General features: G+C 46.5%; 1 protein-coding gene across 3 annotated transcripts in view; it reads left to right on the top strand.

Annotated features, from left to right (window-relative positions):
* Positions 1-12,401, top strand: part of LOC116912103 (up-regulator of cell proliferation) — a 43,842-nt gene that overhangs the window by 14,594 nt on the left and 16,847 nt on the right. For 2 of the 3 annotated variants that reach the window (XM_032915999.1, XM_032915998.1), the window contains exon 1: positions 4,269-4,351. The exons of the other annotated variant lie outside the window; for it this stretch is intronic. In XM_032915999.1, coding sequence (XP_032771890.1) covers positions 4,338-4,351 — 14 coding nt within the window. In that variant the 5' untranslated portion in view covers positions 4,269-4,337. Of the gene's footprint in view, positions 1-4,268; positions 4,352-12,401 lie in introns of those variants that run through there. 3 annotated transcript variants of the gene reach the window in all.

Below are 12,401 nucleotides of genomic sequence, written 5' to 3'. Positions count from 1 at the left end.
AGTTATTCACAATTGTTCTTATGTAGTCTACAGTGAAACAGAACAAACGGGGCAAAAAGACACACAAATGTACAACAGATGTAAACACACACACACACACACACACACACACACACATACACACACACACACATATACACACACGGAAATGTAATGTTGGCACCAAGGCTGGTGCTGAAAGAGAGAAGGTGTGAATTAGAATCCAGGGAGTGGTGCCCTTGCATCAAGACCCCACCTCACTCAGCTTCTGACTGTACAGTTAAAAAAAAAAAAAAAAAAGCAACCGCAAACTGGAGCTTGACCCTGCTCTTGCAGAGGGCCCAGGCTTGTTCCCAGCACTCATGTAGCACCTCACAACTGTCCGATGCCAGTTCCAGGGAGTCTGACGCCGCCCTCTGACTTTCACAGGTACTTCACACATCGATACAATTACATCCCTGCAGACAGAGCACCCACACACATAAAAATAAAACGTCCCTAAAATGACGTCAGCAGCTTAAAACAGAAAAAGACAAGAAAACCCCTCAGAGAGCTATGTTCCCTCCTTATTCATGCTTCCATGTATGTGCAGAGAAGAGGTTCTGTGAGGGCACAAGGATCTAACCAGAAAACAACAAATAGATCTTAGAACTCCGGCCATGTTGTTTGTGGCACCCAGTCTGTTGATAGTTTTTGGTAATCTGAGCAGACAAAACACAAAAAGATGAACCTTGAATACATTGTGAGCAACTATAGTTAATAAATTGGTGGAGCCCAATTGCCAGCCTAATATTCTAATAACTGAAAAGAATTTTATTATAGGTAAGTAAAATTGGTTGGTCATGAAGGACAGTTATGATCCCATTAAATAGATCCCTAGAAAGAGAACATTCAACAGCCATAACAGAACAGAGCTTCCAGGTGGGGGAAGTGGGAATAGAGAGTTCTACCTAAGGGTCAGTTTCTGTTCCAGATGATGCAAATTTTCTAGAAATGAAAATGGTTGTAGTTACTTAATGTTGACAAGTTACTTCACAGCACACTTGGGTTAGCATAGGTAAAAGTTTTGGTTTTTAAAGTGAGACTGGGAGTAGATAACTAAATATATTTCTAAATAATACTATTTGTCAATTAAAATGAATATGCTATTTTTTCATTTTACTCAATATAAGATGTATAAAGTGGGATACATTTTTCAATGAGTAGCATTATGTGTCTCTGTTGTCTAGGCAATAGGCATACCTCTGTCACCATTAAGAACGCAGCACAAGGGGCTGGAGAGCTGGCTCAGCGGTTTAGAGCACTGGCTGTTCTTCCAGAGGACTTGTGTTTCTGGCACCCACATGGCGGTTTACAACCATCTGTAACTCTAGTTCCAGGGGATCTAGTGCTCTCTTCTAGCCCTTGTGGGCACTGCACACATGTGGTAACATAGACATATATGTAGGCAAAGCACTCAGATGCACAAAAAGTAAATCTTAAAAGATGCAATTGAAAGGCTTGAGAGATGAGGCGGGTTCAGCAGTACTGGGCCTGCTGAGTACCCAGGCTGTATTCCAGCTGGTGTCCAGTGGCTTCCAACCAGCTGCCTGACTCCAGGTCAGGGGGACACAATACCTCAGGCCTCCATAGTCACCTGCAATCGTGTGTACACAGCCACACACAACACACGCATACTTCATTAAAAGTGATCTTTATATCTTTCAGGTCAAATGTAAAACAAAAAGTGCAGGAGTCTTAGCACTGAAGAGGGCAGGCTGGGCAGAGTAAGCCACACTTAAAGTCCTAGCACTGAAGTGGGCAGGCTGGGCAGAGTAAGCCACATTTAAAAATAAAGATTTAAAAAGTAAGTTGAAACTATGAGTTGATTTACTTATTTTTATTTTGCCTTATTTTTTGAGACAGGGTCTCACTGCGTAGGCCTGCCTAGCCTAGAACTCACTACGCAGATGTAGGGCGGGGAGTCTCTGCGACCTTCACAGAAGGCAGTGAACTAGTAGGAGGTGAGGAGAAGAGTTAATTTGTTAATCTGCTCTATACTTCCTGGCGGGAGCTATGCACTTCTCACTATCGCCCCAATGTTCTAGATTCCCAAAAGACACACACACACACACACACACACACACACACACACACACACACACATACACACACAGCTTTATATTTCAAGTAAGTAAACAGCTTAAACAGCTCGGTGATTGGGACATTCCTTAACTCTACATGGCTAACACAGTCCCCTCTGATATTCCTTAGTTAATACTAAAGCTATATTTTATCTTTGTTGCCCTGGACCCTGCTGGGCAGCCCTCCTGGGTCCGCTTTCCTCCTGCACCTATATTTCGGCTGTCTCTCCCTCCTGCACCTTTCCATCCTGGTCCCACCTCTCCTCACGGTGGAATCTCCTCTTCATCCTTCACCCGCCCCTTCGAGGGAATCCTAAAAGTCCCGCCTCTGTTTCCTTGCCCAGCCATTGGCTGCCCGTAACTTTATTGACCAGTCAAAAACCAACTGGAGACAGGCTTCCTTTGGTACTACTACTTGGGGAGTGGGAGTGGGGAACATAATTAGCATGAGAACACAAGCTGCTACAAGGAGACAGTTCGTAGCCTACGTTGGTTCAATCTTCAAGGGTCTGACTACGAGTGGGTAATTTTAGGTATGTATAAGTACCTAAAATTTACAATTCGGTAAAAACTGTGCTGGTGATAATTAATCCCACATGTACAACAAAGTCTACATACATCTTGAGGAACAAAGTAAGCTAAATACAGAGAAGACGGGACTACATTGAAACCCTTTGTATAGTTACATAAAGATAGGTTATATAGGTTCACGGGGGGTGGGGGTATCCAGTGCTGGGAAGTCTCTGGACACGCAGATAGTGCGCACATTACCAGGCTAGGAAGCACTGATTCTGTCTGCCCTCGTACCCATAGAGATCCATCCACCTGCTGTTGCTGCTTCCTGAGTGCTGGAACTGAAGGCCTGTACTACTTCAGCTTGGCTGAAGAGGCTTCCTTCTCTTGCACAGTCCATTTAGGTGTTTGTTTGTTTGTTTGGACTTGCTTCAGTCCGGCCTCCTCTAGTGGTAGTCATTATTGCCATGAGAATCCACCTCAACCTTTCTCAAAATCTCTGGATTTGTACTTTGTATCGGACCTTCCCAGGCTACATTTGTCAGGTCTCTCCTTTGTTGTCCGGCAGCACTGACTGGATTCAAGGATGGAAAGAGAACCAGTACCAAATGAATACTCATCTATTTAGTCCTCAAAGAAGAGAATGAGGAATCGTGGCCCTGGAGAGGTTCTGTCTTATTTGGGCAACCCAGTTTCCAGCCTAGATGTTCTGGTACTGAACGAAGAGTTTAATTATCTCTTTGGTATTCAATATTCTTAGTGGTGAAAAGAATACTAATACTTAATGTTGGGCCCTGCACTCTTACTCTCAGCACTCTGGAGGCAAAAGCAGGCAGATGAAACTATGAATTCAAGGCTATCCTGGTCTACCCAGCAAGTTCTTCTCAGGACACTGTTAAACAGAACCTGTCTCAATAAAAATAAGGAGAAGGAACATGAAGGTGGGGATGATCTGGGAAGGGAAAGCATATGACCAAAATGTATGAAAAAAAAATTAATTGAAAAAACAACTTAAAATGTGATAACACAAACTTGCCACCAGCAGTGGTTTGCACTACACAGTCCAGAGGTTGGTTGGTTGGTTTTTTTTTTTTAAATTAGGTATTTTCCCTTAAAAGATATAATTTGTCTTTGAAACTAGCTTCAAAATTTTACATGCCCAGGTATTCATAGCTTGTAGGTGATGCTAGGAAACTCCACTGCACAAATTCTAAACTTTTTATTTCTACGTAATACAATATAAGGCTAATATTCACACTTTTTTTAAAAAGTGGGTAACCAGCTCAGAGGCCAACCTTACTCCAACCCGCTGCCAACTAGTAACAGGAGAGACACTGTTTTTCATAAGAACAGAAATAACACTGTACACGCCAGAGGTAGAGGAAAGGGCACTTCTTACAGAAATTAACATCAGAATACTGGGACTAGAGGTTGGCAACCTGCAGTCTGGCAGCTGTCAGTGGCCCCGGGGCAGGTCTGGCTCGGCAGGTGAGTTCCAGCCTGGGGCAGAGGACTGGGCTAGTGGCTGCAGTTGTTAGTCCTCCCGGGCCTGGGCGTCCTCTCCCTCGCCCCAGGCGCCCGCCTGCACTCCACCGGGAGCTCGGCCCACGGCGCCCGACGCCCTAGCGGAGCGGGCGGGGGCGGCCTGCAGGCCCCTCCCCGGCGCCCAGCGGCAGCCGCGCAAGCAGCGGAGGAGGCGGGAGCGCCCAGGCCGCTGCGCTCATGGCGTCGCCGGGGTGAGTGAGGCGCTCCGGGTGCGCGGGGGGCGCCTGTTGGGTGAGGGGCGGGCCGAGATGTGCGTGTCCATGACCCGGCGCCCCCTTGGCCTCGGCCGGACCCCGGCTGACTCTGTCCCGCCAGGTGCCTGTCCACGACCCGCGGCCTCCCCCGCCGACCTTGGGCGGTCGCAGCCGGGCCAGGGTCTTCCCGCAGGGCCGCGGGCAGGACCAGCCAGGACAGCAGCCGGTCAGGGCTGGGGAGACGGATCCTGGAGCGGGGCAACAGGGAAGCTGCGGGAGGGGACTCGGGGTCCTAGGGCTTGGCTGAGGCCGCAGAGCGGCTTAGCAGGCCTGACGTGTGTTTCTGGCGTTTGGACTTGCTTGCGTTGGAAGTTGATGCTTGGGTTCACTGTCGTTAGGGGACATCCCCAGGATGTCCCGCAACGTCAGGGTAAGGGGGCTCAGCTGGACTGGACCACTGTCCAGAGTAAAAAAGCGGATTCGGGATCTAAGACCCTGTCTGTGTTGGGGTGGGGGTGGGGGTGGGGGTGCTTCTGTGAGCTGGCTACACTTGTTCTGGTTTTACCTCTTTCCTAGTGTTCTTTCTCTCTCTCTCAAATAATGTTCTTAGGAAATTACAGTGACACATATAGTTTGTATTTTTTTCCTCATTTTCTCAACAGTTCATTGCTACTGTTTTATTTGATTTTACTGGTTCGGAGATCTGAAATGACATAATTGGACTAATGCTTTTATGTCACAGAAAGGAGGATGGGTCTCAAGGTCATAGCTGTAGTCGGTAAACAGCTCTTTTGACTGTACTCCATCATTCAGAGGGTCTCGGATCCAGCAGTGCTGGTAGCAGTCCAAGCTGTGCATCTTTGCAGTTAGAAGGCTTACAGGTGCAGGAGGACTTCTGGGGGAAGCAGGCAGAAAGAAGTTAGCTCTCCTACAAAGGCAGACTCCGCTATGCTGTGGAGTGATTTGGCTCGGTACAGTGGTCTGAATGACGGTGAATGAAGCAATCTGAACTTGATCCAGGCCTGCAGGCGCCAGCCAGATCATGGGCAATTTCCACCTGCCTAGTGCATTTCTAGGCTTGAGGGCAGGCAGGCAGGCAGGCAGACAGGCAGGCAGACAGGCAGGTCGGCACTTCTGGGACCATGCCTTTTCCAGTGCCAGCTGGGTTTCCAGTACTTTGAGCTCATAAGGAAAATAAACAGTGACCCATCCTGGGCAGTCCAGGCTGATGGACCCAGAGGGTCAAGGTCCCCTTACATTCTTGCCCTGCCTCTTAGGGAAGTGTGAGGGAGTGTTTGAGCCTTTTGGCAGCTGTCTTTAGGCTTGTAAGACATCATAGTCATTTTGTGTCTAAGCACACTGCTTTGTAGACAGGGGTCAGACGAGGACCTAACTAGCATTAATAATTCTATGGGCCTGAACCCACAGAACTATTGTACTGTCTGATAACAGAAGAGTATAATGCCTGAGCCATGGTCTGTATAGTAGGTATTAATATTGGGGGGTTCTCATTGTGAGTGACCCAGTTAATTTGGGGTATATAGTAATCTGTAATTTCCTAAGGGGTATAAAACTGAGGTCACAGAACTTTTATTTAGTGTACTCCATTTAAGGAGACAACTGGGTGCTTGTTTTGATACATTTACTGCAGTTCACTTCTCTAGATCTTACTCCAAAGGATTCTCTTTAATAAGCTTCTCTGGTGGGTGAGAGAATGCCTCCTAGACTCCCCTGTCACTCAGCTAGTTGTCTGTATCATCATCATCATCACCACCACCACCACCACCACCATCATCATCATCATCATCATCATCATCATCATCATCATTATCATTTTAGCTAGGGTCTGGCTAATGTAACCATGGCTGGCCTGGGGTCTCAAGCTCATAGACATATCCGTGCATACGTGTGCACGGATATCACTAAACCTACTGCATTAGGTGTTCTAGAGAGCAAATGTAGATCAATGCATGGCAGAAATAGAAGTAGCTGGTCTGGGGGGTGTGGGGGGGTGTGTCTCTAAATATCATGTTCTTTGCCAAGTAGCAGTGTCAGTGATACTGTGATAGAACTAGAGAGGAAAGAAAACAATCTTTGCCTGTTTGGAGGACCTTACAGATGTGCTAGGTATTTACCGCAACAGATGTGTTTCAGAGATGACCCATAATCCACTGTGTCTTGGACTAAGTAGAATCGAGACAAGAAGAGAAGGAAGGGCCCATGGGCTCTGCCTACCACTAAAGGGCATTTCCAGTCAGCAGCATCACAGCTCTGGGAGAATCCCTTCTAACAGCACTGTAGAGGGAGAGGACACGTGACACAGCTCGCCCATCTGTTTCCATCCTGCCCCTGTGAGCAGGTCTCACTCCTATTAACAGCCAGCCTAACCACAAGCACTTTACCTCAGTCCTCAGCACCACACGAGCTCGGCCTGGTGGCTAATGCTCTGGAAGTATGGGCCAGATGATCAGAAGGTCACAACCATCCTGTGTTAGAAGACGTCAGCTTGGAATACACGAGAACCTGTCTTAAAATAAAACTGAACTTTGAAATGTTACTGTCGGTTTTAACAGTGCTTACGTTTGCCCACTCCCCAGAGGAGGGGTAGAGAGATACCTGCCAGTCTTGCTCTCACTCTGGGTTTGTTTTCTTGTCTCCACCCATGTGGACTTCCCACCTAGAGAGCTTCCCATCTAGCCTTCTCTTCGATAGCTGGGGTTTCTCTGTCGTCCATCTCTGCTCATCTCAACACATGTATTCTGCACTGTCATGGTTCTCTCTGTGGACCTCACTGTTGATTCACAATTCACATGTAGGTTTCTAGGAGCCTCTCCATTCCTTGAAATTGTATGCAGTGTTATGGTGGTGTGTGTTATCCTGTAAACAAAATCTAGCTGTTGTTGGGTTCAAGACAAGGTATGTGTGACTATGTCGCTCAGGCAGGCCTTGAATTTCCAGCTTCAGCCTCTGGAATGCTGCGATCACTGGCCTTTACCCTGTGCCCTACTTGTCCTAGCATTCTCATTCTCACCAGGATCGCAGGTCATCCTAAATTCCCTGATTCTAAAGTTTCCTTTTATAATGTGTGTGTGTGGGGTGTGTGGTGTGTGTGTGTGTATGTTTGGAAGTTAAAGGAAAACTTTATAGAGTCAATTCTTCTACCTTTGTGGAAAGCTCTAAAATACTAGTGTTGCTTTCCCTGTTATCTTGAGAGGGTTTCTTTTAAGACACCCAGCAAATGTCTGAAACTGGCTAACATCAAATGATTTGAGACAGGGTCTCATGTAGACCGAGCAGGCCTCAAACTCACTGTAGCAGAGGGTGACCTTGAAGTCCTGATTCCCCTGCCTCTGTCTCCCAGGACTTGCAAGTACCACCCCACCCCACCCCCAGCTAATGCAGCAAACCTTTAAACTTTTCTTCTTTTTTTCTTTTTTTCCGGAGCTGGGAACCGAACCCAGGGCCTTCCGCTTCCTAGGCAAGCGCTCTACCACTGAGCTAAATCCCCAACCCCAACTTTTCTTCTTTTAAGATTTATTTATGTGTATGAATGGTTTGCATGTTTGTGTGTGCACCACATGCACGCCTGGTGCCTAAGGAAGTCAGAAGATGGCGTCAGATCCCCTCAACTGGAGTTACAAATGGTTGGGAGTCACTGGGTGCTGGGACTTGCACTCAGGTCTTCTGCAAGAGCAGTAAGTGCTCTTAACTCTTAGCCGCTGAGCCATCTCTCCAGTCCCTAGCAATTTTCGTTTGCATTTTTTCTTATATACACACCCCTATGATAAAGTTTAATTTGTAAATTAACAACTAATAATAAAAATGAAACATTCATACAATATACTATAATAACAGTAATTTGGGCCATTTGTAAGTTAAGTAAGAGTCACTTGAATACAAGCTGTGATACTATGCCAGTTGACCTGGTAATCAGGGAGATTTTAAATGACTAATAGGTTGCTGACATACATCACAGATATGTGAGCAAAAGGGATGATTCATGTCCTGGGTGTGACTGGACTGGAGGCAGGAGACCTTCATGCTGTTGAGAACAGTATGAACTTTGAAACTTAGGAATTATTTATTTATTTTTTTATTTCTCAGTTTAGATGTCTAGTCTGCAGTTGGTCACAAGGAACGAGAACTCGGAAAAGTGAAATCCCCTTTTGTGTGTGTGTGTGTGTGTCTGTGTGTATTTTATGTAGTCTGTTATATTTATACAGCCTTTTTGGGGGTATCTGGGGATTGATTGAACCCATACAAGCTAAGTAAGCCTTCTAAATCTGAAGTACATCTTACTGGTTTTTAATCTCACTACATGGTTCAGGCTAGCCTTGAACTTGTGATCCTTTTGTAACTGCTCTGGAACAGCTAGTCATATAGGCCTGTGCCACCCGAGCCTGCCTTTCAGTCTGTAGAAGCTAGAGAGTGTCATATTGTCTTACTGTTCTGTGTTCATTTGATTTGGCCAACAATGCCTCTTTTTCTTTCTTTTACGTTTTATTTATTTTATGTGAGTACACTGTCACTGTCTTCAGACACACCAGAAGAGGGCATCAGATCCCATTACAGATGGCTGTGAGCCACCATGTGGTTGCTTGGATTTGAACCTGTGGAAGAGCAGTCAGTGCTCTTAACAGCTGAGCAATCTCTCCAGCTCCTTGTTTTTCTTTCAAGAAAGGGGTTTCTCTATGTAGTTCTGATTGTCCTGGAACTTGTTCTGTAGATCAGGCTGGCCTCAAACTCAGAGATTCTCCCATGCTGTCTGCAGGGATTAAAGGCATGAGCCACCACACCTGACTTGAAATTCTATGACAAAAGAAATGTATACCCAAATGTTGACAGTTAGGTCAAACTTTGAGACAGGTCACAGTGTTCAGTTAAGAATGACTAATTCTGGGGTTGGGGATTTAGCTCAGTGGTAGAGCACTTGCCTAGCAAGCGCAAGGCCCTGGGTTGCTCTGAAAAAAAGAATTAAAAAAAAAAAAAAAGAATGACTAATTTTGTCTGAGGTAATGCCCATTCGTGTCCCTAAACAGTTGAAGAGCAGAGACGAAGGCACACTGTAGGACTGTGGCTGCATATCTTTAATCCAGCTACTCTGGATGCAGAAGCAAGTGAGTCTCTTGAGAGTTTGAGGCCAGATTGGTCTGCATAGTGAGTTCCAGGCCAACCAGGGCCACACACTGAGACTTTATCTCCCTCTAACCACTTCCGAAAAATAAAAAAAGGGAAAGAATTGGCTTTTTATTTTAGGTAGATACCTTGGCCATTTTAAAATTGATACCACCAAAGTATTCTGTAAATGGCACTATTTTGCCCCTTGCTGTTGATTTTTTTTTTACTTTTTTTTTCGGAGCTGGGGACCAAACCCAGGGCCTTGCGCTTGCTAGGCAAGTGCTCTACGACTGAGCTAAATCCCCAGCCCCTCTTGCTGTTGATTTTTAAGAGTTCCTTATACCCACTTACACATAATAAGCCTACCTAAGAAGTAGGAAGCTTCCTCTTTGGCCTTGGTATTTCCTCAGTGATATTCAGCCCAGTTTATTTTGTTCTGATAACATGTGACTCAGTTCATAACACTGAATGCTGAGCACCCACATTCCACAAGTAACAGCTGATTTGCATGGAAAGTGAACCTGCCTCTCACCTCCTGGCTCGGGCTGCAGCGACCATCACCCACAGTGAGGAAGAAGGATTTGGATGTGAGAGGAGCTGCGTGGGGAACTTAGTGAAGGCAGGAATGTGAGGATCGGGTGAGAAGAAGCCAGGGTAGATATGAACCCAGGCTGGTGCCTTCTCCTTCCCTTCTTCCTTTCCTTTTCCCCAAAGCATGACAGTCTTTTCTCTCTGCCAATTTTTAAAAGATTTATTTATTTAGTTTGTTTTATGTGTATGAATGTTTGCCTACATGTGACCATGGGGAGGTCATAAGAGGTGTTAGGGTCCCTAGAACTGGAGGGAAGTGGATGCAAGCTCTTTGCCATGAGCTTTCTCTTCAGCCTTTCTCATTCTGCCCTCTTCCCCTCTCATCTCCCAACACCTCCCCTCCTCTCAGCCTTGCTCCAGATCTGATCTCTGCTCAGGTAGTTGATCTCGATAACCACCTGGAGACCTTGTGTCCACTTTGCCCACTCTCCACAGGACATCCCCACTACCCAGGCTTCTCAGAGCAGCTAAGAGCTGTTGCATTAACATTTTCTGGACATAAAAAGGTACCTAAGGCTTAGTTTAGTCTTTTGCTCTTCCTGTCTGGGAAGATACTCAACCCAGCATGTGTGGGAGTGAAGGACTTGCCTTTCATACTAGAGTCTGGCTTGGACCGAGTGGGCCAGATATTGGGGGTTGAGGAAAGAGCAAAGAGATGCCACAGTTGGAGGAAACAAAAGATGCATCATGCTTTGGGGAAACCTGACAGGAACACCTTCACTGCATAGACAGACGTTGTGACCTCCGCACATGGGGCGTGGCTGGTTGTGCCTTCAGCACTCAGGCTCTGAGTGGTCTGTAAATCTGAGGTCCCCACATGTGTGTACTTGGTGATTTGTTGGGGTACTGGAGGCTGGCGTGTTCTGGCTCCGGGGGCAGTTCTTCACCATCAGACCTGCTCTTGACCTCTCTGTGCCTAGAAAAAGACCAGAATCTCCGAGTCAGGGACTTTCCAGTCCAGAGACTATTCTTAAATTTAGATCCGGCCCACTTCCAACAAGTGTGTTGTCAGGCCCGTCCTGAGTCTTTCGGCTGTCAACTAATCCTCATGGCAAGTCTATGCAGAGGGCAGAGGGTGCTGTTGCTTCCCCTTCCCACAGAGAAGGAAGTCAAGCCCAACAGAGCTTTAAAGTAGCACCTGCTCCGAAATGAATTTGTGTGTGGGTGTGTAAGTGTGTGTGTGAGTCTGTGTGTGTCTGTGTGTGTGAGTGTGTGTGTCTGTGTGTGTGAATGTGTGTGTGAGTGTGTGTCTGAGTGTGTGTGTGTGTGTGTGTGTGTGTGTGTGTGTGAGTGATGTGTGTGAGTGTGTGTGTGTGTGAGTGTGTGTGTGTGAGTGTGTGTGTGTGTGTGTGTGTGTGTGTGTGTGTGTGTGTGTGTGAGTGTGTGTCTGTGTCTGTGTGTGTCTGTGTGTGTGTGTGTGTGTGTGTGTGTGTGTGTGTGTCTGTGTGTATGTGTGTGTGTGTATGTGAGTGTGTGTGTGTCTGTGAGTGTGTGTGTGAGTGTGTGTCTGTGTCTGTGAGTGTGTGAGTGCATGTGCGTGTGTGTCTGTCTGTGTGTCTCTGTCTGTGTGTCTGTGTATGTCTGTGTGTGTCTGTCTGTGTATGTCTGTGTGTGTGTGTGTCTGTGTGTGTGTGCATGTGCGTGTGTGTGTGTTTCTGTGTGTGTGTGTCTGTGTGTGTGTGTGTGTGTGTCTGTGAGTGTGTGTCTGAGTGTATGTATGTGTGTCTGTATGTGTATGTATGTGTGTATGTATGTGAGTGTGTGTGTATTATGTGAGTGTGTGTGTATGTGTGTGAGTGTGTGTCTGAGTGTGTGTGTGAGTGTGTGTCTGTGTGTGTGAGTGTCTGTGTGTCTGTGTATGTCGGTGTGTGTCTGTGTGTCTGTGTATGTCTATGTGTGTGTGTGTGTCTGTGTGTGTGAGTGTCTGTGTGTGTGTGTGTCTGTGTATGTCTGTGTGTGTGTCTGTGTGTGTCTGTGTGTGTGTGTTACTTTGTATGTATGTTGCAGTGCTCTGTGGAGGCCCACAGTTGAGTGCCTTCCTCAGTTGCTGTTTTCCTTTATTTATTTATTTTTTTTGAGACCAGGATCTGCTTGTCTCAGCCCCAGCTTCCCTCCAAGGCCGGAGTTTGGTGCACCCAATGGACAGAACAAAGGAACAGGTCCACTCAAGTTCATTGGGTTAATTATAGGAACATGGGTGATCCAAAAGCAGCTGTGTCACCCAGAGATCAGCATGGGTGGTGACCCTGGTGGCTGCATCCCTGGAGCTTACTGCACACTTTGTGTGCAGCCCCACTGTTATTTACTGCTTTTGTCCTTCTTTATCTTGTGCTTTTGT

This window comes from Rattus rattus, chromosome 11 (genome assembly GCF_011064425.1).
Source record: "Rattus rattus isolate New Zealand chromosome 11, Rrattus_CSIRO_v1, whole genome shotgun sequence".
NCBI classification, from domain to species: Eukaryota; Metazoa; Chordata; class Mammalia; order Rodentia; family Muridae; genus Rattus; species Rattus rattus.
Note: the sequence above shows the minus strand (reverse complement) of the source record. Positions and strands in the feature narration are given on the sequence as shown.